The 23,571-nt window shown below is 42.4% G+C and overlaps 1 protein-coding gene across 2 annotated transcripts in view; it reads left to right on the top strand.

Annotated features, from left to right (window-relative positions):
* The window catches only part of spon1a (spondin 1a), an 86,410-nt gene extending 67,503 nt beyond the window's left edge, over nt 1-18,907 (top strand). The window contains exons 8-16 of one of the 2 annotated variants that reach the window (XM_030415302.1): nt 3,453-3,672; nt 6,568-6,708; nt 7,769-7,844; nt 7,983-8,165; nt 14,458-14,628; nt 14,724-14,891; nt 15,238-15,402; nt 17,645-17,911; nt 18,006-18,907. In XM_030415302.1, the coding sequence (XP_030271162.1) occupies nt 3,453-3,672; nt 6,568-6,708; nt 7,769-7,844; nt 7,983-8,165; nt 14,458-14,628; nt 14,724-14,891; nt 15,238-15,402; nt 17,645-17,911; nt 18,006-18,169 (1,555 nt within the window). In that variant the 3' untranslated portion in view covers nt 18,170-18,907. The remainder of the gene's footprint in view (nt 1-3,452; nt 3,673-6,567; nt 6,709-7,768; nt 7,845-7,982; nt 8,166-14,457; nt 14,629-14,723; nt 14,892-15,237; nt 15,403-17,644; nt 17,912-18,005) is intronic. The other variant, XM_030415303.1, reaches the window with a different exon arrangement.
* Nucleotides 18,908-23,571: the final 4,664 nt, after the last annotated feature.

Genomic DNA, 23,571 nt, shown 5'->3' with positions numbered 1-23,571 from the left:
GTGTATATATATATTTATTTATATATTTATTTTTTCTCACTATATATGAGTGAGAAAATGTAATATGTTGGAGGAGCATCCTTCAAGTGCAGGGCAATTTGGTCTCCCAGCCTCAGCCTCCTTCAAGCTGTAATCATTTGAACAGAAAGCATGGTGTGTAATGATGGCTGTCTAAATAATTGCTCCGTACCTCTGGAGAGGCAGACGATGAAGTTTTCTATTTGTTTCTTTGTCCACAAAGATGAAGAGGAAGTCAAAATACCGTTTAAGTTATATAATCTTGGTCCTTGCAAAAATTCTAATGAAACAAAAAAAACTACTTCCCACTTTCTTTGTTGCACCGTATCCTCCCACTCTCTACCAAGTGACGTTATACATGACAGTGTCTTCCTCCATTAATTTCCCCACTAAAATTCTCTTCATTATTCCGACCCGTATGCCACTTTTCCCACTTTAAACTGGATTAAAATGGTTTCATCTGTGACAGCTGCAGCACCTTCATGACATTCAGCTGGCTCCTTATTGTCTCCACGCTCCCACTCTCTCTTGTCAGGCGTCTTCTTAATAACCACAGGGCTACGTTGGTGTTCCACGGGTTACATCTGATTAGCAGCTAAAAATAAAGAAAAAAAAAAGCTTGTTGTCAGCAGTGTGAAATAAGGAGCTTTTGAAGACAAGACTACAGCTGTTAATGAGCTGCCTTTATTTCTGTCACTCTGAGAACTACTTTTTGTGGTTGTTGGAATGGGTTCTGTGTGTGTGTGTGTGTGTGTGTGTGTGTGTTGTATAATAGTCAAGTGAGCCAAGTGTTTTTGCATACTTGAAACATATGAATTGTACTGTTGTAGTGCTGATAATTTATTGATAATGAGCCTGAGCTTTGAAGCACTGCTTCATGTAACCTGTCTGCAGAACAATAAATGCTCTCAACAAAATATTTACAAATGAAAAAAATCCTTTTCAGGCCATTTTATGGATATTACAGTTTTCTGCCACAGAAAAACAATTATTTTTGAAGACGTGTTTCCCTCACCTTAACCTTTACTTAATATTTCTTGTTGACTAAATTCAAGTAGTAACTCTGTGTACTGAATTGTATCAAAGCTCGTTTTGCACCAAGAACGAAAAATAACATGGAAACCAAACTTGATGAAAACAATATTCCTATGGTTAATCGTGATATTGAGATAAAAAAAAAAAATCTATATTATGAGATTAAGTAATTTTAATTATTGGGAGGTTGGGGGGTTAACAGTTCTGAAATACAAATATTGATCTCTTGTCTCATAATATTGACCTTTTACCACATAATTATGAGTTTGTGTCTGATTATATCAATTTTTTTGTTATGACTTTTATGTCATCATTTGACTTTTGATCTCATAATTGTGTCTTTTATATCATAGTTTTCACTCTTACCTTATTCAAATCATTTGGACTCTTTATCTGATAAATATGACTCATTATCTCTCTTTTTTGTCATGGCTAAGTAATCATCAAATCTTTTCTGTAGCTGTCAGAAATGGGCTACAATCAATTTGCCCCCTTCACAGGTAGATGTAAGGGAATGGATGTGTTGGGGAATCATTAGGGCCTGATATCCATTCAGGAAACTCCATAACACCTGCTAACATGCACGCACACATTCGTAAACCAGACAACAGTGTTTTGAGTGATAAAAGTATTTCACTGGGGTTATCTACAGCGCTTAATCCGTTCCTCATTTGCTCCCAGACTCGCTCCGTCTCTCCTCTCTGTCAGTTACACTTTGCCTTTTTGTAGAGCCCAGGTAGCTGTCTGAGATAAACCTTGGATGTGCAGCGCTCACTGAGCAGAGGCCTGGGAGTGTCGAGTCAAGTTGTGTGTTCCCAGGGGATACGGGCTATTTCACATCCTCAGAGGCCATCATTAGCAGAGTGCACGAGGGCAAGACTGAGTTGGCTGAAGTCAAATGGATTTATACGGGCACGGTGACAGGTGAAAAGGAATCCCTGGCTAATTGTCAATGCTGTAGCAAGAATCTCCCCACTCCTAATTAATCTTGTATTGGCTGAGTAAAATTCTTGTAATTAGTTTAACTGTCAATCATTGGTCAAGACAGATGGCCAGAGGTGTGTGTGTGTGTGTGTGTGTGTGTGTGTGTGTGTGTGTGTCTCCTGTGCTGGAGCAAATGCAGAGTGGAGATAAATGTGTCCTGGCAATGCAAGTCTAGAATATGTCAAATAAATAGATGCCAGTCTCTATGATTTGATGGCACTGCAAGTGCAGCATGTGGAGTACTTCCAGGCGAGCTTCTCTTCTTATTTCACATCCACTTCACAATGTACCTTTGTTTCTTTGTGTTTTTCATTTTCAACAGTATTTTTTAGGGTGCAACAATTAGGCTTCTTTGAGTTACTGATATAGGTTCACTTTCTGAGCCTCATGTAGCTGTTGAGAGCTAACAAAGCTATCAGTCTGATATCTTTGTTTCAACGAGAAGATGTGCAGAAGTGTGGAGAGAAGGGAAGCAAGCGAATGCTGAAGATCGGTATCAGGGCTAATGCAAGAATATTTTTGTTGATCATATTGGCTACAAACCTGATTAAATGCTCATCCTTTTACTCTGCACGCTGCTGTGTTTTGTGCACCTCTCCCTGCAATTGTTGCCCTACTTTATAACATCAAAAATCAGAATAGAAAAGACTTAAAATCAAAGTGTGTTTGTGAATAATTATTTAGGTGCACCAGCAACTCTGGTTTCTGACATATACTGTATATGTTCTGTTGACATATGTGTTTCAGGACTTTCACAAGTTATTTAATATCATGTCAATAATTTGTGAACCTAAAGTTTGACCCACTAAGTTCAATCATCAACTGAGCGATTGAGGAACATTTTTGGTGATCCATTTTCTAAGTCTGATTCTTTTGTCTCCTGTGTTTATGACTTGAAATATGGTGGAAACAAAAGGGCTTGCGATAATAATCTTTCTTACTTTTCCATCTGTGAGAACAGGTGAAAAAACAAATCAGGAGTGAAAAAGGAAATTCATGTGTGAAACCAAGTGATAAAAAAGGTTGTCTGGAGAAAAAAAAAAGTTTGTTTATTATTCTGCCAAAATTGTCACATGTTTAGTTTTCCTTTCTTAGTTTCACACATGAAAAAATGCTTTTTCTCCTACAAAAGGAATAAACAACTGAGAAAGATTATCCTGGTGAAACATTTGTTTCATCAGTTATTAAGTCGTACACACTGGAAAGAAAACAAATCAGCTTAGACTTATAAAATGGATCACCAGAGGGGTAAAAAAATCCTCATTTCTCCCTCGGGGCTCCCGTACTTATCATGTACTGCTGTGTATGTATTTATTTTGACTATGTAGAAATGTGTGTATGGATTAAAAGTTCTACCTTATCTGATTTTCCCTTACTCACATTTTCCAAACTGCTTTGATCCACTCACTCCTCAGTCTCACCCTCCTCCGCAGGCGGGCCGCGCCCTCAGCTGAGTTCTCAGTGGACCGGACCCGCCACATCATGTCCTTCCTGACCATGCTGGGGCCCAGTCCGGACTGGAATGTGGGTCTGTCTGCTGAGGACTTGTGTACCAAGGAGTGTGGTTGGGCTCAGAAGGTAGTCCAGGACCTGATCCCATGGGATGCAGGCACTGACAGTGGGGTTACATACGAGGTCAGTAATAACATTTTGGTGTTAAACCTCCTGTCGGTAAAATAGTAATATTGGGACTTTTGGGATTGTAAGTTGGAGTTGGATTGCATCCCAAAAGAAACAATTTTTGAAATGTAGCTTTTATACTTTACCTGATAAATATTTAGTGAAAAAGCATAAAAATATAATCAAATCTTGGAGGGAGAATAAATCATCTATTACTATATTAATGCAAACAAAGGCAGCGGTGTCCCTCGGAATGTGTGACTCATCTCAGGTTACAATCTGCAGCCCCACAGCAATCACAGCCTTTTTACAAACTGTTATTCTCTCTGCCTTTTGCCCACTGATAACCTCCCTCCTCACTTTCATCCCCAGCTGAGTCCGTCCTTCACACTCACATTTTGACCTTGTCATTATACCAACCTCTTCTTCTTCGTCGGCCCCTCTGCTCGCAGTCGCAATCACTCCCTTTTTCACCTCTTCACATACTGCCAGCGTGCAACAATTCAAGTGTCATCACCCTTCCAATTCTCCTTTAACAGCCTCGAACGTCTCCCTCCCCTCCCCCCATCGTGCCCTCTCCCGGAGGTGCTGTCTGCTGCCTGTTGCGTGTCTCCAGTCAGCACTAACAGATTAGACTGTCGATGATGACATGTGTGAAACCTCTGGCTGATCCCTTGTAGAGCACGGAGGAACCCGCTGAACCGCGCTCTCTTGCTTGCTTTGGCCGGCCTCTGCAATAATTTCGCTCTTCTTAGTCCTCTCTTTTTTTTTTTTTTCGATCACGTGCTTCAGCTTGCCTGCTGTGCATTATTTTTTTGGACTCCTCCATAAGACTTGACAACACAAAAAAATCTGCAAAAACTGTGAAATGAAGTTGCAGAATTTGAATCGTGTACAACAGGAGTTTAAACTATGAGGTGTGGTAGAGGGCACAGATTCTGTGAGGTGTAAGGGACGGGACTTTCTTAAATAAACAGGAAGTTAGTTTTTGTTGTTTGACCCGTTGATATGACCCACTTACTTGATGACAAGTGGACAGGCCTAAATACAGGTGTGAACACCCCGCTGCGTCATGGACACATTTGAGTTCCTACCTCCGAGACTGCATTCAGTCTACTTGTTAATTCGGTAAACGTCATACAAAAATAAAAAAAATGAAATACAGCAGATGATGTAAGATAATGAGTCAGAAGTCTTCGGCGCCTAAACTCTGCAGGGAGATTTTATGATCGAAGGGCATCTGCTCTCAGCAACAGCAGCGGCAAGAAGGATCCCCCCATGGTGTCCAGATGCTGGTGGCGGTGGCTGGTGACTCTTCGGAGACATATGGGCTGAGGAAATGATGAAGCTGATGAAGCTGATGAAGCTGCGAAGGCTTGGCGGGAAGACGCACGCATGACAGCAGCATGAACAAACGAGAGGCAGGAGACAATTGTACTTAAAGTGACAGCAGCAAGATGATCGGCTAACAGCGAAGGTGTGTCGCTGTGCTATTGGATGGATATGCAGCTGATATCAATTTACAGCCCCAGATAATGACAGGCAGTTATGAAAGTGAATTAAAGGATGGTATGGGGATCAAACTCACGGCAGAGCATGCAAAAGAGTAACCTTTCTGTCCGACTTTTTGCTAAAGCTTCATTCAGAGTGGGGAGGTAAGGTCCGATCGCACAAGTCACTCAAGGCGCATCTAATGCCAGGTTTGAGTTGACAGTCTCGAAGCTGTCCACTCATGATTGGCTCACTCGGGATGGATAGTAAAAACCAAAAATGAACAGCCTCAATTTGTCAGGATTGGCTTCTAAAATCATGCTTATCGGATTCATTTCTATGTCTAATTCGACCACACAGAAGTGTTACACATCTGAAAATCATCATGTTTTTAAGTTTCATTCAGGATCAGATGAATCCAGTGATAGTTGCACGTTACACCTGGCATATGGGAATCAAAATCTCACACATGATCCTGAAAAACTCACCTGTTCAGACTGCACATTGGCACAAAAATCAGAACAACAAGACAAACAAACAAATTTAGCATATTTATTGGAGTTTTCGGTAGATGCTCGAGACAAGCAATCACTGGGTCGTGTCCACATGGTTGTAAGTCACTTTGGATAACAGCATCTGCTAAACAAACTTAACGTAAAACGAAGGGACTCACACACTTTGTAGTGCTTTGTTGCTACCTCTAAAACATGTGGGTGTTAAACATCCACAAAATACAGGTTTTCTTTATCTGTTTAATTGACAACCTTCACAAACGGTACTGTCTGTACTGATCACACAAGTATCATGTTTGAGCTTTTTAGAGAGAGTTTAATGAAAGAAACCCTCTGTCCAAAAATACATGGTACAGCGGAGGAACAGAGACTATGCTGGACTCAGGGTGGGACGTTGGCTCCCGGTTTGCTAAAGGCGCAGGACTGTAACAGAATAATGAGATCCGTCCTTTGTGCCTTTACTTTTACTGTGTCTTCTAATTAGTGGCCACTCATTACCCTTCCCCCTATCTCACAGTCTCTCCCTCTCTCACACCAACAAAAACAGTTGTGCTATTTCCCTGTGTTTTTTATGGGCGGCCTCAGCGGGGGGTGAAGGATGAGCTGGTCTTCAGCCTCCAGACAGCCTCTGGCGGGGATTCTTCTATCGACCCCACGCTGGCAGACCTTTTACTGTTGACTAATAAGAGCATCTCCCATATAAACTACAGCACTCCTCCACAGCTGCACTTCAGCTCTGCGATCTGTCCTCTGCGTGACTCGTGCTGCGTGTGACTTTGACTGACTTTGTGCTCATTGTACTTGCACAACAGTATTTTTCAAGCAAATCCTGACAGTGTGTTATTTTTGAAATCCCAAAGATCCACAGCTTTGCTTTTTTTTTGGTCTTTCTGTGTCCTTCTTCTAGTCTCCCAACAAGCCCACTGTGCCCCAGGAAAAGATCCGTCCCCTGACCAGTCTGGATCATCCACAGAGCCCTTTCTATGACCCTGAGGGGGGCGCCATCACTCCTGTGGCAAGGGTGGTGGTGGAACGCATTGCCAGGAAGGTCTGTTTTTACGGTTCTTTGTAGCTTTTCAGGGATAATGTTCATAATGAAGGCATTTGCATAAAGCAAAATAAAGGAAAAAAAAGATCCTTGTTCGGGATGTTTTGTTCTGTTGGTGTGATTATCCTTTTTTTTAATTTGTATTTTGATTTTTTTGTAATTTTATTGTGTTCTTCCAGCTCAGCTCCACACCTTCTCTTCACACCTATACTTCTCTCAAAGTATATATGCGCATTACAGATGACATACAAATTCAACTGGCTTAATAACTGTAATCATTCTGAAGTATTAAAGCTTGAAAAGTAGAGACTCAGAGGAAGGGGAGAGAGACATTACCTTTTTCTTTATTGGTGCTCAGCAGCAGTCTTGTTCTTGTACCTCTATTTGTGGTGTGCGAGGTGGGAGTTGTGTTTCACAAAGTGAGAATCCTTGGGACACCTTTCAACAAGTTCGCTGCTTTCCAAATTGAACAAAAATGAAATGTAGGCTCTGGAAAATAGGATTTATGTTGTCAAATGTCAGTTATCAGTAGTCGTACAGTAGTAAGCGATGAGCAGTAGACCACCAGTGACAAGTAATCACACTTTATATCCAGAATAATAAATGACACAATACCTCAATTGTGTTGTGATGCAACTCCAAAAAGAACATCAGCCAATAACGTGACGAAAGACATTGAAAAAAAGTCAAAGCTTTTATGGCAGCAGGTACTAAAATTCACTCTCTATAAAATACAGCCTTTCTCTTAATATACTTTGATGGGTGGTGAAACACTCTCTGGCACCTCTGGCTGCAAACCAGGGGAGGGATAAAAGGGTTAGCAGTCCTTCAGTGGCATCTAGAGGCAGCTGTTGGGATTTTGTTATTGCTTTATTCATTTTCCACAACCTATTTTTCATAATTTACTTATACAAACACACACACATGCACTCGGTTTGCACTCGCTGAATGAATGTACATTCATTCTGGATCCTACAGTGAGGAGAATGTGTTGAGGGAGCTGAGCGACAGAGCCCATACAGAGCGTGTCTCAATGCCGTTCGTGTCTGTGCGTCCACAGGGGGAACAGTGCAACATCGTGCCAGACAATGTGGATGACATTGTAGCGGATATCGCCCAAGAGGAGAAAGAGGAAGGTCCGGACCCTGCTCTCGTTTCTCTCTCTCTCTCTCTCTCTCTCACTCTCTCTCTATCTATCTCCTTCACAAGATTAAAAGCATAGTAAACAGTTGTAGGCTGTATGTCATACCTATACTCCACTCTCCATCCTGCAGATGATACTCCTGAGACCTGCATCTACTCCAACTGGTCTCCATGGTCAGCCTGCAGCTCGGCCACTTGTGAAAAGGGCAAGCGGATGAGGCAGAGGATGTTGAAGGCCCAGTTGGACCTCAGTGTGCCCTGCCCACACACCCAGGACTTTGAGCCCTGCATGGGGCCCGGATGCAGCGATGAGGGTGAGTGTCTTTTCGAAAAGACTGGAGCTTACTGTAACTGCGAGGAAAACAAAAAAGTCCATGATGACGTAAAAAAAAGGAACATTTGAAATAGAAATTTTAGGGTTATTGCTTCCATTAATGTTTTGACACTCTTAAGAAGCGAGTGTATGTTTATAGAAAAAGCCTTTATTGCTGTAGGCCATCGCTAATGCCCAAAGTGCCTTTGTACAGCAGCAATTAAGAGTGAGCAGAGGCAACAAGAGCACTTTGTTTATAAGGCAGGTTTTTAAATTTTACAGTAAGTCAAGGTAAATTGCGTGAGGTCATCAAATTTATTTTGTAAGATTTTAAGAGTAATTCACACAAGAAACAAGGTCTGCTGGTTATTCCGTGTTTATTTCCCTTTACTTTATCATCTTCTTTCTTTGTTGCCCCTTTTCCCACTGGACAAAAAGAAACACCAACACCTTTTACTCCGAATGACTGTGTCGAATGACTCTGCAGAATTTACGATGTACTGTATAGACACCTGGATGAACACGCTAATTTTTCCCCGCATGTCCGTTTCTTTTCTTCAATGCCATTAAATTAGTTCTGGGTTTGAAAGACAGGCTGAGACTGAGGTAAAACAAAATAAAAATATTAGAGAAGTTCCCGCTGCTAGTGGCTTCCATGCCCGCTACCTGATCGGTACTGTGCATGTGCAACTCTATTAATTGCATCCTACTTGGCATAGTTGTAATGTTAGCAAGGTAAGCAAGCTAACCCACACTCTAATCCTAGCTAGCTAGTTAGCTAACCTCTTGGCCATAAGAAGTTGCACATTTTGTGCAGTGATACGGAAAGAAAGAAGTTCCTACATGAAACTGCTCACAATAGGGTCTCTGGATTATCTTGAGTAACCAGGTCATGATTTCTGGAAAGAGACATTGTTAAGTTTTTGGGTTTTTTTACATGTGCCATATGGGTTCCTTTGCATTTAAGAAAAGGCATGTCTATGGTCGATACCTTCTAAACTCGCAAACTAACACAAAGAGAATCTAGATGGATAAAAAGCACTACATGAAAGAGGAAACATAAGTAGTTTTTATTTTGTAGTAAACTCTCGCCCCATTTGAGATGAATCCATTGGTTGGATTTGCCTGTTGGTGAAGAGCCATTCATTGCTTTGTGAATGGCACACAGATTGTTCTTTCAGAAGGTCATTATTTGTGCTTTGTTTCACACTTCAAATGTTGATTACTGCAGAAATATTAAGGCCCTCACTTACACTAATATGGCAAAAGTTTATTTATACAGCAGTTTTTTATAACTAAGTCACAAAGTGCTTCATCGGGCAAAGAAGATCAAAACACTTCAGCGCTGCAGTTTAATCAAATCTGGCAAATTAAAAGTACAGAAAATACTAGAAGAAGCAAAATAGGCAGCAAAATAAACATTGTAAAACTGTTTGAGTCAGCCAAAAATTACATTGGCCATGGATCCAGCCTCACAGATTATTCCAATTAAATGTGCTGAGATATTAACTTCTGCTTCCTCCTGTTTGTGCCCATAACACACGCATACTGGCATCCTAGCCTGGCTGGCTGCCTACACATATTAAATGGGACCAAAATAACCTCTTGGAGAATCTATGTATAGGAAGGGCAATCATTTCTACAGAGTTCATTAAATGTGGAAAAAATGAAGCTGAGAAATTGGCATTTTTAACCTCACGATCACTGTTTCCCTTCAAATCCAGGAGCACAGAATCAGTACAATGAAACAAATGTCACAGTCTTAATATTTACCTTCTGCCACTTTATCTCCATACCCAAGCTCATCTGTTACTGGATCCCAGAATTATGAGATTCAAATTATTCATTGCTTGTTTTTATTAGTCATTTTGTCCCATGTCCCATTTATCCATTTATTTTACTTTAGAATTTTATTTTCTATTCGTATATAACTTTTCATAGCAGGAGATGGTCATCTGTGGTAACAGAAGGAGCACATTATGACGTTTATATGATATCCATCAAAAGTGTTTATCTTGTCAGTGTGTACTTTCTGCACAGATGCGGACTTTAGGTGTGTGTAATGTGCACAACATGGTTTAGTGTGAGATTTTAAAAGATGTCTGTTTGCTGTCTTTTTCTGATTTATTTATAATAGATTCAAAAGCATAGTTTGCCTCAAGAAATCAATTTTATGGCTGACTGTGTTATAGCCTGAAAATCTTTCATTTGGACCCCTGGGTCATCATAAAGTGACGAACCACTGAGCCATGGCTATTGGTTAGATAAGCTGGTTCATGCATTACTAGTTTATCTTTCATCCCTGCATATGTTGGGTCTGATGTAACCACATCATTAAAACTTTTGTGAAATAGAGAAATAGTTTTCACCCGTATCCTCGGCTAAACTGGAAAAGAAACTTCTGATTATTCTTACCGGTGGGACCACAAATAGAGAAACGAGGCAACATGATCCCCAACGTCCAGTACTTTCTCTCCTTCCTGTTGATTTGACGACTAATGGCTATGAATGTATGTTGACTTGAAAGAAAGTCTTTTGTAGCGCGCAGGTGGTCTAGTGGTTAGAGCGCATGCCATAAAAACGCAGCTGACCCCGGTTCGATTCCGGCCAGAGGTCCTTTGCTGCATGTCACCTCCCCTTCTCTCTCCCATGTTTCCTCTCTGTCTACTGCTAATAAAGGTTCTTGTGGCTGTTTTAATGATCTTACATTATTCTAAATTTTATAATATGTGCATTATATTATCAGGGGAGAACTTTCTGTATGCCGCGAAGGACAATTAATTAACTTTTTATTTGGCAAAAATAATTTATAATGAAGGCAGGAGAATGTCAGTGTTATTGCATGTTGAGGTTTTTTTCTTTTTGGGGGGGCAGCCACTTAGAAGTCTGAATTTCTGTCCTTAGATCCAAAGGGAGACTGTTCCCAGAGGCAGCTTCCCTGTAGGTCTTTTTATGCCTCTCACTGTTTGGGTGCAGTGAGCAGTAGAGAAAAAGATCTGATGGCTCTATCTGGGACTTTTAGCATATGTATAAGCCTTATACTCTGGGGGCAAGTCGGTGAATAGATTTATAGACAAGTAAGAGGATCTATCCTCAAACTAACTGGAAGACAGACAGTGCATGGACTTTGGTCCACTTACACTGCCGGCAGCACTTTATACCAACTCTGATGGATTTGTAGAGATTTTGCAGACACCTGACATTAATGCACTGCAGTAATCTAACCTGCTTGTAATTAAACCATGAACAAGCTTCTCTGTATCTTGGGTAGAAGTGGTCATTTTTAAATGTTTACAAATTACTGTATGCTGTTTTAGTAACATTCTTTATGTGCAACTACAAAGTTCAGACCCACATTGCACACATTTAGCTAAGAGGCTGTTCTCTCCTGCAATGTAATTTAAATGACATAATGAAGTTAGACAGCGGTGGAAGAAGTATTCATTCTCTTCACTTCCACGCTTTGGAAAAAACTGCACAACAAGTGATAGTTCTGCATTTACTTAAGTGAAACGTGTAAATATGATTCACAAAATGCACTTTAAGCATAAAATAGTACAGAAATTGCCTCTGTCATCGTTTTACTATTATATATGATGTTAGGATTTATAAAACAGCAGCATTCATTTGTTCATGTTGCATTTTACTGCTGTAGATGTGGAGATACATGGGGTTTATTGAAGGGTCTCAAAAAGTAACTAAACCTAAAAAAAAAGCACAATGATAGTGAGACATCGAAGCAGGAAAAGCCCAGGTGTTATCAAGAACATTAACAATGGCTTTACTCCACTAAGTGTCTCAGTGAGCTATGTTGCCGAGTGAGCATGCACAACATCAGAGCCCTAGAAGTAGCTCACATGAAAAGAATACAGCCATCACTGATGTTATGAACTTCACCCGTGCTTTTCATCATCATGTTTGCCGTGAAAAGAGTATATTGCCTCTGAAATGCTGTACAGTACTAGTACTTAAATTTGTACTTAATTACAGTACTTGAGTAAAATGATTATAAGGGCAGTGCCTCCCTTAGAACTAGAACCTATGTGCCTCACTTCAGCTACCAGTGACTTGTTGAGCAGAACTTCATAAGACTAATTGTTACGTTATACAAAAAAGGCAACACACACACACACACACACACGGAGTCATTCATTGTGGATTTCAAAATGGACTCTGAACTGAACTCAGTTACCCAGAATTCCCCAGTCTTCACACCTAGGTGCAAAATTCAGCTTTGAGCTATTCTTGGTCAGGGTGACAGAACCCCCTCTGACCAGATAGTCAAAACTCCAGCACCTTCCTTTGTACTTCCTCTTATTCTCTTATCCTCTACTGCTTCAACTTCTTATCCTCAAGGGCTCCTCTCCATCAACTAACCATCTTCTCTAACCTGGCATCATATCACACTCTCACACACACACACACACACACACACACACACACACACACCCACACACACACACACACACACACACGAACACACACACACCAAACCTGTATATGGTACATGTTAGCTAGATTGTGTGTTTTCATCTTTGTGTTAAATAAAATACTTTTTTAAAAATATTGTACAAGAGTGAATGTTGCCAACATCTACACTGTCAAGAACAAAATCCTTCAACCATTACTAACTGTTATGGTAATGTTGGTTGTAGTTATTAAGTTGATTATTAATCAGAGTTACAAACTGTTAAGTTCCTTCTTGTGAGACGGAATGATTTATATGTATATGAATGTATATATAATATTATATATAAATATTATATATATTATATAATATTTATATATAATTCTAAATTCTTCAAGGGTGGGGCTCTGAGGCGATCTAATGTAAACTGTATCATATTATTTATCATAATTAATGATCATCCCTGATAATCATTGATCATTGTTGATTATATAAAATTTAACCCAAAACTCTTCTACTCCTAGTAATCCTCCATGCGTACTACATAATTGTGTTTGTGTGATGCAGTGCATATCATAATGGTGCCCCATGTGAGGCAGTGCACAACCAACAATCACACACACACACACACACACACAGAGGCAGGAAGGTAAAGAGCAAAATGCGAACACATAAATGAACACATGTATCAACAACCCCCCAAATGACGAAGCAAGCTGTGTGTTTTGTGTGTTCCAGTGGAGCAGATAGAAGAGAGAAAACTTAAGGATGCAACCTGCTTTTGAACATTACATGTGTAATAATTACACTCATGACTATCAGTCACAAATGAAATGAGACATTCAGGTTAGGGCTGGGCAATATGGCTGAAAAATATATCACGATATAAGTGTTTCATATTAGTCAGTTTTTAAAAAAAATGTAAGAATGTAAGGGGGGTTAAGCACTTGAATGAGTTTCTTGTATCCAGACTTCTCAACTTTTCTCAGTGGTAGCAAGTCCTTTGCTAAATGATACGCCACTGCATCCGTTATTTCTTTATAACGTTTTGATATTTTGTCGTATGGCACTGCTGCTGAGTACCTCTCCATGGTGGTCTGTTGCCACTTGTGTGGTGTTTCACCTGTACTGGCAGATGTCGATGGCTGTGTCTGTCTGATGCTGCTGTACTCCAACGGATGAGAGAGGCTTAGGTGGTTGAATACATTTGTCGTATTGCCAGACTTGGTAGGGACAATGAACTTGCATAGTTTGCAGACAACATCGGTCTGACTCTTGTCGGACTTAAAACATCCAAATTCTGCTAAACTGGTGACGTGACCTTTCTCCTTTTATCCACAATTTCCTCTTGCACTGTCGCACTCATTTTGTACTTTCATTCCACACCGTTCTTTTTGTTAAAGCAGTTAAGAGGCACGATGGCGAAACATGAAAATGCTACTGTGCATGTCACTCAACAGGTTGTTGCTAGGTTACCAAAGAGCGAGGGAGTTTGTTCATGCCACCAACCTTGCTTTGCTAGGCTGAGAGGTTGAGAGGCTAAAGCCCTTCCTCTGCCTACATCCCCCAGAATGCCTTGCGGTTCTGGATTGGGGTTTTGTTCCTGTTTTTTTCTAATGGAGTTGAGTGAAATTATCAAACGTTCTATTGAACTTATTTTCTATTGATATAGATCACCTGTCTATTGCGATAGATTTCGTTATCATTTTATCGCCCAGCCCTAATTCAGGTGCAGCAGTTTTATCTAGTTGTGTTGTTCTTCTCCAAGACAACAGAGCTTTAAATTCACATTATTTTGAGTTTAACATATTCTGTCAGTTAGCAACAAGCCCTGACCTCTCTTCAGACTTTCTGACTTCTCCTTCTTTGTCCTCTGACTCTTCAGATGCCTCCACCTGTATGCTGTCAGAGTGGATCACCTGGTCTCCGTGTAGCGCGTCCTGCGGGATAGGCTCACGGTCCCGGGAGCGTTATGTGAAGCAGTTCCCCGATGATGGCTCAGTCTGCACCCTGCCCACAGAGGAGACTGAAACCTGTGTGGTCAACGAGGAATGCTGTGAGTTTTCCCTCCTCCTTTTTAAGTCATATTATGGATTTAATGTAAGCAGCATCATGGTTTATGGCATCTTTGTCTTTCCCACTTGCCCTAAGCTCCCAGCAGTTGCCTGGTTACAGAGTGGGGGGAATGGGACGTCTGCAGTGCCACTTGCGGTCTTGGCATGAAGAGAAGAGAGCGCTTGGTGAAGATGCCTCCTACAGATGGCTCCATTTGCGGGGCAGAGGTGCTAGAAGTGGAGAAGTGCATGATGCCAGAATGCCGTGAGTAGCTGCATTTTTCAAGACTACAACTTTCCCGACACCTCCTACACTTCAAATCTGGAGAAAAAATGTTCTCATTAAACTGCAGGGTATAAGGGGGCTGGTTACCCAACTGTAGATCCATGGAAGTAGCACTGATATACATTACATTAGGATTTTGTTTTTAAAAAGCATCAATTAACAGAAACTAAAAACACTGATATGAAACAAATCGCCCGTTGCTGTTTTCCTGCTACTATTCCTAATTCTTTGCTTTGAAAAATGTGATTTGATCAGTTGCAGTGAAAATATTTTTCATGCATGTTAATTCTAGATGTATGTGTTACTGTGTGACTGTTCTGTATAGATACAATCCCCTGCATGCTGACCCCGTGGTCTGACTGGAGCGACTGCAGCGTGACCTGTGGGAAGGGTTTGAGGACACGACAGCGCAAGCTCACGTCCCCCGTGGAACTGGGAGACTGCACAGAGGAGTTGGAACAGGTGGAGAAGTGCATGCTGCCGGAATGTCGTAAGTAATAAACATATACATATATATATATATATATGTATATATATAAATATACAGTGTGCGAAATACCCCGCAATATTCGGTCCCCATCTACCGATTGTTGCGCAATACCAATCAAAATTTTCTCAATATGCACTGGGCCTATAACATTACAATATTTCATGGATGCAAGCCAAGACAATCAGTCTATTGCCTACATGACACCACACACATACACACACTTAACAATTTTTGATAATCCGATATGCTATAGTATTCATGAAGCAACAATGACATATGGGTGCACATTGTTTTATAACAAGGAGAGGCAAAGTTGTGCATTACAGTGCAGACAGGACAATAATTGGCACAATCAGGCCCACTTACAAGAGCAATCAACTGAATATATTCCAGGTATAGGTATATATATCGGAGACTGTCACGCAATCAGTGCACTTGCAAATGAGAGCCTGCAGTATGACCGATTGTGTGAAATTATTTATCCATCAATCTACAGCAAATACGATCAGACAGATAGCTAGCTAGCTAGCTAGCAACAGTAGTAGCAGCTAACGTTACCTCAGGACCTGCTGCGTCTTCAGAGCACTTGGCCTCAACTTCACGTTGTTCTTCTTGGGAGTCACTGGGTGGGAGAGGATCCTCTGATCTGGTAGCGAGTTGGCCCACTGTGCTAGCTGCATTAGCATTGTCTTTCGGTGCCTCTTCATCTCTGAGTGGCACCTTTTTGGATGTGAACACAAAGTGTGTGAGTGATACACTCTGGTGTGCTTTAGCTTTCTCTTGCTTGCCATTTTTCAGTATGACGTCTCAATGTTACGTCTTTTTTCCATTTGGCACACATGGCCAATTTGCATACGTGCACAGGACTGGCTGGCTCCGCTTGGCAAAAAATGAATTATATTTGTGAATAAATGTTTTGAATTCTGAATACTGGACATGGTGAGCTTAAAAAAACATTTTAGTGACCATTAGTGACAATAAAATATATTTTTTATTTTTTTGACCAAATTTGAGACACCATCCAAATTTATTTACATTTATTTAAACCTTGAGGTGAATCACACTGGATGTTATCTAACGTTACTGATTGCTAGGAAGTGGTTTAATGCTAACGTTAGCTGTTCTCTAATGGAAAGGGAACAGGTTGACAAATATGTTGTTTTACCCTGAAATATGGCCCAATGTCCCTCCAGATTTTTCCTATTCATCATCTTTTTAGTTGCTAATCAACAAGAAAGAGGTGAAATTATATCAAAACCACGTGTATACGATGTGTACCCTAGAAAACATCAGCATAACATTATCCTTGCATTTGAGCTTCCCACCCTGAATGTGACATCAGAGGAGATTGGTTTCCCTAAAGGTGCCATTTCAGGTGAAAATGTTGCAAAAATGAACTAAAATGGCCAACAGATTGTCAAGAAATACTAGAGTTAGCATGCTAACCATTTAGCCCAGCTCGTAATGGTCCAAATCTCCCCTACTTCCCAGTCCTAATGCTAACTGCATGGCTAACTGAGCTTGCTGGCTAACAGAAGCTATAGTACATCAGGCTACTCACTTTGTTTTGAGTATGATTTTAAATGGCGGTCAATTCTTACTTAGTACGCCTTTAAAAACAAACAGTCTGTATCCAAAATGTGTCTTTGTGTTATGTTTTCTGTGGAAACATAATGTTTGATTTGACTGTTTGATGTACTTTTAATCACAGCCACTGTTAAATGATTTGACAGATATTCTACGATGAGCTGTGTGGTAATAATGAAGAATCACACCCTTTAAACAGAAATCTGTCACATCCTTCACCCACTATCTTGATATAAAAGATAACTTGACTTTACCAAGAAGCAACAGAAGCTGTTGCCAAAGTGAGAAGCTTTCAGGGGAAAACACAATTTCTCATGATTTGTGTCCCCTGTAGGGATTGTAATTTATGTATAAATCTATGTTGTTGTTTTAGGACTTTGAGTTGCTAATACTATGTTTTATTCATCTCAGTGCTTATTCGTTTACAGCAGTTGTGAGGATGCTACATCATACGCATGTGGTTATGAGAAAATAAATCACACCCTCTGGCTAACCAGAAAACTATTCTCTGTGGTGCCGCTGTATAATTTAAGATAAGACACAGTACATTCCCTGGACGTGGATTCATATATAATCCATGACCCACAGTTGCCCCCTCTCTCTGTCACAACTTCCTCTAAACCCCCTTTCTCTCTGTCCAATTCTGTCTCTTCAGCCATAGACTGCGTCATGTCTGAGTGGACTGAATGGTCAGAGTGCAATAAGTCCTGCGGGAAGGGTCACACGATCCGGACGCGCATGGTGAAGCTGGAGCCTCAGTTTGGAGGCGACTCCTGTACCGAAACCATCCAGAGAAAGAAATGCAAGATCAGGAAGTGTAACCGAGGACAAGCCAACAGCGACGAGAAGAAACGACGCAAGGAGCAGCGTGAAAAGAGGAGGAGCAAAACAAGCAGAGTCGACGCCACCTCCGAGCATCCAGGTTGGCCTTCGTCCTCGTCACCTTCAGAACTACATCATCACACGCTATAATGACTGTCTCTCTCATCACTTTTTTCCTGATTTCTATCTTTTAGGGTGTAAAATGAGACCGTGGTCAAGTTGGACGGACTGTACCAAGCTGTGCGGTGGAGGTATTCAAGAGCGGCTCATGACAGTGAAGCAGAGGTTTAAGACTGCCCAGCTGTCCAGCTGCAAGGACAGGAAGGAGATCAGGGCGTGTAACGTGCACCCCTGCTAGGAAGGAGTCGGGGGGGTGCGGAAAGGGAGGGAGGGATGACGGCGGGGCTGGGGACGGGACAGGGCATGGCACACTGTTGCACAATGATCCAATGCACTCCGTTTATGGCTGAAGCAGCACATACTCGAATCTGTGGGGGGTTAAATCCAGAGCTCGGGTCAGTTACACTGAAGACCTCACTGGAAAACTCTGGATTTAAACTTGGCCGATTCTTCTGTGCTCTCCAACTAGCTCTGATGAACGTACGGCTCTTTTGCAAGGTTACTGTAAACTTGTTGTGGTATGATATATCTTGAAAAATTATAATTATGAACTATAAATTGATTTAATAATGAGAATAAAGAACTGTTATATCTTGTGGTATCCTTCAGTAGTACAGTATATTCCAGACTTCTAAAGCACAGGTGCCCAGCCATTCCAGTGTTTTATATGCCTTCAATTGTTCAGTTGTTTCTAGGACACAAAATGCCCAGTTGACTTTTTACCCAGCTATATTGTTGTACACGTAGATGCACCACGATGGAGATCTCTATGATTTTGATTTCATTGTTAGAAGATTTTGTTATTTTTTTGCTGTGGAATTTTTTGATAAGAATGTGTCCCAAGATTCTTACCAAAGTCTTGTGTAGATGTTTTCTAGAGCTCTTCCCCCCTTCCTTTTTCTTTCTCTGTTCCTCTAACATATTAATATTTTGGAATAATATCACCTTTACAATAAAAGTAAATGTGACAACTTGTCACCGGGGTCTGTCTTTTTATTTGGTGTACACTTCTGCTGCCACTAGATGGCGATAACTCGCTAAAAAAACCTTTGCCTTGACTGGTCATTCCTGAGGCTGCTTGTTCCAGTGGCATGCTCTACCACCTTAACCCCCTTTTTCTGCACATCCATGGCCATAAGGGGGCAGTGTGCCGGAAACCAAATTCAAAATTACAGATACAGGTATTTCAATCATTTAAGTATTGAAATTTGATAAACATGTACTTTTTGAAACCTGCCTGAATCTGAAAATATGCAGCACAATAATTCATAAAGTAGCAAACTGACTAACTTCTAGTGAAAGGAAATGGCATGGGAAAATAATTTGACATTAATAGCCTTCTTGACCGAAACTGATGAGTATTCAAAGGTCCTCTGCTGCTAATAGCAAATGCACCCTCATTTTAAAGTAACACAGAGGTTGAAATCTTGAAAGAATCGCCCCCCTCCCACCCCTTTACTCTCTGGTGTAATTGGTGGGGGGAGGGGATGGTGTCAGGCTTTCCTCACCGTGGAACTCTGGGAACGGGGGAAAAATTCAATACGCACACATCACAATGCCACTGCTGTTTCCATGCCAACCCAATCACACATGGGGGAAGCCTACACACTTCACAGGCGCTGGGAAACATGGAAAGGGAATTATAACTGCCGTTGTTAAGCTGTAGAAACAGCAACTGCTGCAGAGACTGCGTGATAAGAGGTTGCATGGGATAAAAATAAAAACATAAATAAATGTGTGTTTGTTTATCTTAATGGAAGATCTGGTTGGAAGCCCCTAAAGACCTCAACCAGTCGAGTGCAGTGCAGGCTTGTGGTTGTGCAAGCCAGGTTGCAGTTCTAAGATCAGACTCTGGAAATCAACTCAAAGATGCACTCATGCCAGTAGACCTTCCACATCTCTGTGATATTCTAATGAGTCTCCTCTGTCTGTGGACACATTGATGAATATTTATATTCTGGGGGCAGGCCACGCCGCTGACATAAAAACTGAGCACTTCAACCTTTCTCTCATTTATCTTGTTTCTCACTGAGCTTCTGAGGATTCAACAACTGTAAGGAAAAATCAGGTCCTTGATGTGGAGAATAGAGACGTCTCCAGCACTTGAGTTACAGCAGGAAGCATCTTTTAGCTTCACTAAGTTCAGCCATAAACTCTTCTGCTAGCCTGCTTTTAGTTTTTATTCTTAAGATGTATGTGCTGTAGGTTTTTGCTGCAACAGCCTATCCTTATTTATGCCTCGGGCACAACACTGTGGTGGAAGCAGTGTACAGCCGGTTTATGTGTGTGAGATTTATAAGACTCTTGGAACATGGATCATCAGTCTTAGACTGATATATTAGGTTTTAAGTCATTTCCGATATTGCATCTTGGTCGAACCCTTGTCTTACAGTCACAAAACTGATACAAATCTTACCAGAAAAGACATTCCTTCAATTATCACTTTGTTAAAATGTGAACATCTGTGTGCACATACTGAAGCTGTGTAAATCGCCCACCAAAAATTACTCCTTCACGATAAAATACTAGGTTTTAAATGTCACATTAGCTTAAACAGCAATAAGAAGAAACACTGTAACACTTAGCTTTATGTTAGCATGCTCACACTGATGATATAACACTGGGTTACAGCATGTTTAACACCTGCTAATTAGTACTATAAGCAAAGTACAGAGAGGCTGATGGGAATTTCACAACTCGATCGCCAGCGTAAATGTTCCGAGATGCCCAAGCCACCTCAGCTGGCTCCTCTCGATGTGGAGGAGCAGCGGCTCTACTCCGAGCTCCTCCCAGGTGACAGAGCTGGTAAATTGAGAGGTTCGCCTTTCAGCTTGGCTCTTTCTTTACCACAACAGACCGCTGTGCCGATCCGCCTGTCAATCTCACGCTCCATCCTTCCTTCACTTATGAACAAGACCCCAAGATACTTAAACTTGAGGCAGGAGCTCTCCACCAACCCGGAGGGAGCAAGCCAACTTTTTCCGGTCGAGAACCATGTCCTCGGACTTGGAGGTGTGATTCTCATCCCAGCTGCTTCACACTCGGCTGCAAACTGCCGTGCTGGAGGTCCTGGCTCAAAGGGGCCAACAAGACAACATCGTCTGCGATAAGCAGAGATGAGACCCAGTGGCTCCCGAACCAGACCCCCTCCAGCCCGTTGCTAAGCCTAGAAATTCTGTCCATGAAAATAATGAACAGAACCAGTGCCAAAGGGCAGCTCTGTCGAAGTCCAATATGCACTGGGAACAGGTCTGACTTACTGCTGGCAATGCAAACCAAGCTCCTGCTCCGGTCGTACAGGGACCGTACAGCCCTTAGCAGAGGGCCTCTGACCCCATACTCCCGAAGCACCTCCCACAGAACGCTACGAGGGACATGGTCGAACACCTTTTCCAAGTCCACAAAGCACATGTGGACTGGTTGGGCAAACTCCCCTGAACCCTCGAGCACCCTGTGGAGGGTACAGAGCTGGTCCAGTGTTTCACGGCCAGGATGAAAAACGCATTGTTCCTCCTGAATCTGAGGTTCGATTATCGACCGAATTCTCCTCTCCAGTACCCTGGAATAGACTCCCAGGGAGGCTGAGGTGTGTAATCCCCCGATAGTCGGAACACACCCTCCGGTCCCCCTTTATTGAATAGAGGGACCACCACCCTGGTCTGCCAGTCCAGATGCACTGTCCCCAACTGCCACGCGATGCTGCAGAGACGTGTCAGCCAAGACAGCCCCACAACATCCATAGACTTGAGGTACTCAGAGCGGCTCTCATCCACCCCCGGTGCCCTGCCACTGAGGAGCTTCCGAACTACCTCAGTGATTTCGACTAGAGTGATGAATGAATCAACCTCTGAGTCCCCAGCCTCTGCTTCCTCTATGGAAGGCGTGTCAGTCGGATTGAGGACATCCTCGAGTTATTCCTTCCACCGTCCAACAATGTCCCCAGTCGAGGTCAACAACTCCCCACCTCCACTGTAAACAGTGTTGGTGGAGAACTGCTTCCCCTTCTTGAGGTGCCGGATGGTTTGCTGCCGTGACTGCCGCCACGACAGGCAGTGGAGACCTTACAGCCACAGCTTCAAACAGCAGTGTCAACAATGGAAGTGGTGAACATGGTCCATTCGGACTCAATGTCCCCAGCCTCCCTCGAGATCTGGTCAAATTTCTCCCGGAGATGGGAGTTGGGTCTGCCAAGTCTGTCTAGCTTCCTCCCCTGTCAGCGGATCTGACTCACCACCAGGTGTTGATCAGTTGACAGCTCAGCCCCTTTCTTCACCCGAGTGTCCTAGACATACGGTCGGAGGTTAGATGACGCGACTACAAAGTCGATTATTGACCTAGGACGTCCTGGTGCCACGTGCACTGATGGACACCCTTATGCTTGAACATGGTGTTCGTTATGGACAAACTGCGACTAGCACAGAAGTCCAGCAACAGAACACCACTCGGGTTCAGATCAGGGAGGCCGTTCCTCTCAAACACACCCCTCCATGTAACGCTGTCCGCTGCCCACGTGAGCGTCCCCCAGTAGAGTGAGTCCCCTGTTGGAGCATTTTCCAGTACCCCTCCCAGGGCCTCCAAGAAGGCCGGGTACTCTATACTGCTGTTCGGCCCATAAGCCGAAACAACAGTATAGACCTATCCCCGACTGGAGGCGCAGGGAAGCGACCCTCTTGTTCACCGGGGAGAACTCCGACACATAGTGGCTGAGCTGGGGAGCTATGAGCAAGCCCACACCAGCTCGCTGCCTCTCACCGCAGGCCCCTTCTGAACCCTCCTGCGGGTGGTGAGCCTACTGGAGGGCGTGCCCACGATGCTTGCTTGGGCTGCGCCCGGTCGGGTCCCATGGGCAAAGACCTGGCCACAAGGTGCTCGCCTGCGAGCCCCAATTGCAGGCCTGGCTCCAGGGATGGGCCCCGGTGATGCCATTCCGGGCAACGTGCACTTCCTTGTTCTAAACTTCATCATCAGGGGCTTTGGAACTGCTCTTAGTCTGACCCATCACCTAGGACCTGTTTGCCTTGGGAGACCCTACCAGCGGCATTAAGCCCCAGGCAACATAGCTCCTAGGATCATTCAGGTGCTCAAACCCCTCCACCACAGTAAGGTGGTGGTTCAAGGAAAGGAATAATTAATTATAAATATAATAATTTCACATTTCTTTATGTTGCACCTTCACTTTTCTTTAGCCTTAATTTTTAGTCCTATGTTGTTGTTGGTTTCCAGCGGTGCTTACAAAAGTTGAAATGCAATGTTGGAATGCCGTCTCGGTCTGCTTTGGCAGCCAATTTGAAGGCTGTAACTCCACCACTATCCCCATAATGGATATCCCCCACTATCCCCCAAATGTGAGCATGAGGAGAAAAAATCTGAGCACGCGAAAGAGCTGTGTCACTGAAAAGGAATGAAATCATGCTCTCAAACTGAAAATCTATGCTCTTGATTAATGACATGATTTAACTTCCATAATTATTTCCTTTATTCCTTTCAGGGAATGATTGCTTTTGGGGGCCTGTAAAGCACATTGAGACATTGTCTTTCAACGCATTGCCCTGACTAGTAGAGAGTGGTGGTGGATTGTAGCATTTCTAAGTGGAACTTGTGTATGATGTTGGGTTAGGGAGATATTTTTTGGCGAGATGT

The sequence above is a fragment of the Sparus aurata genome, chromosome 4 (genome assembly GCF_900880675.1).
Source record: "Sparus aurata chromosome 4, fSpaAur1.1, whole genome shotgun sequence".
Lineage (NCBI taxonomy): Eukaryota > Metazoa > Chordata > Actinopteri > Spariformes > Sparidae > Sparus > Sparus aurata.
This window is presented reverse-complemented; position numbering and strand designations above follow the sequence as displayed.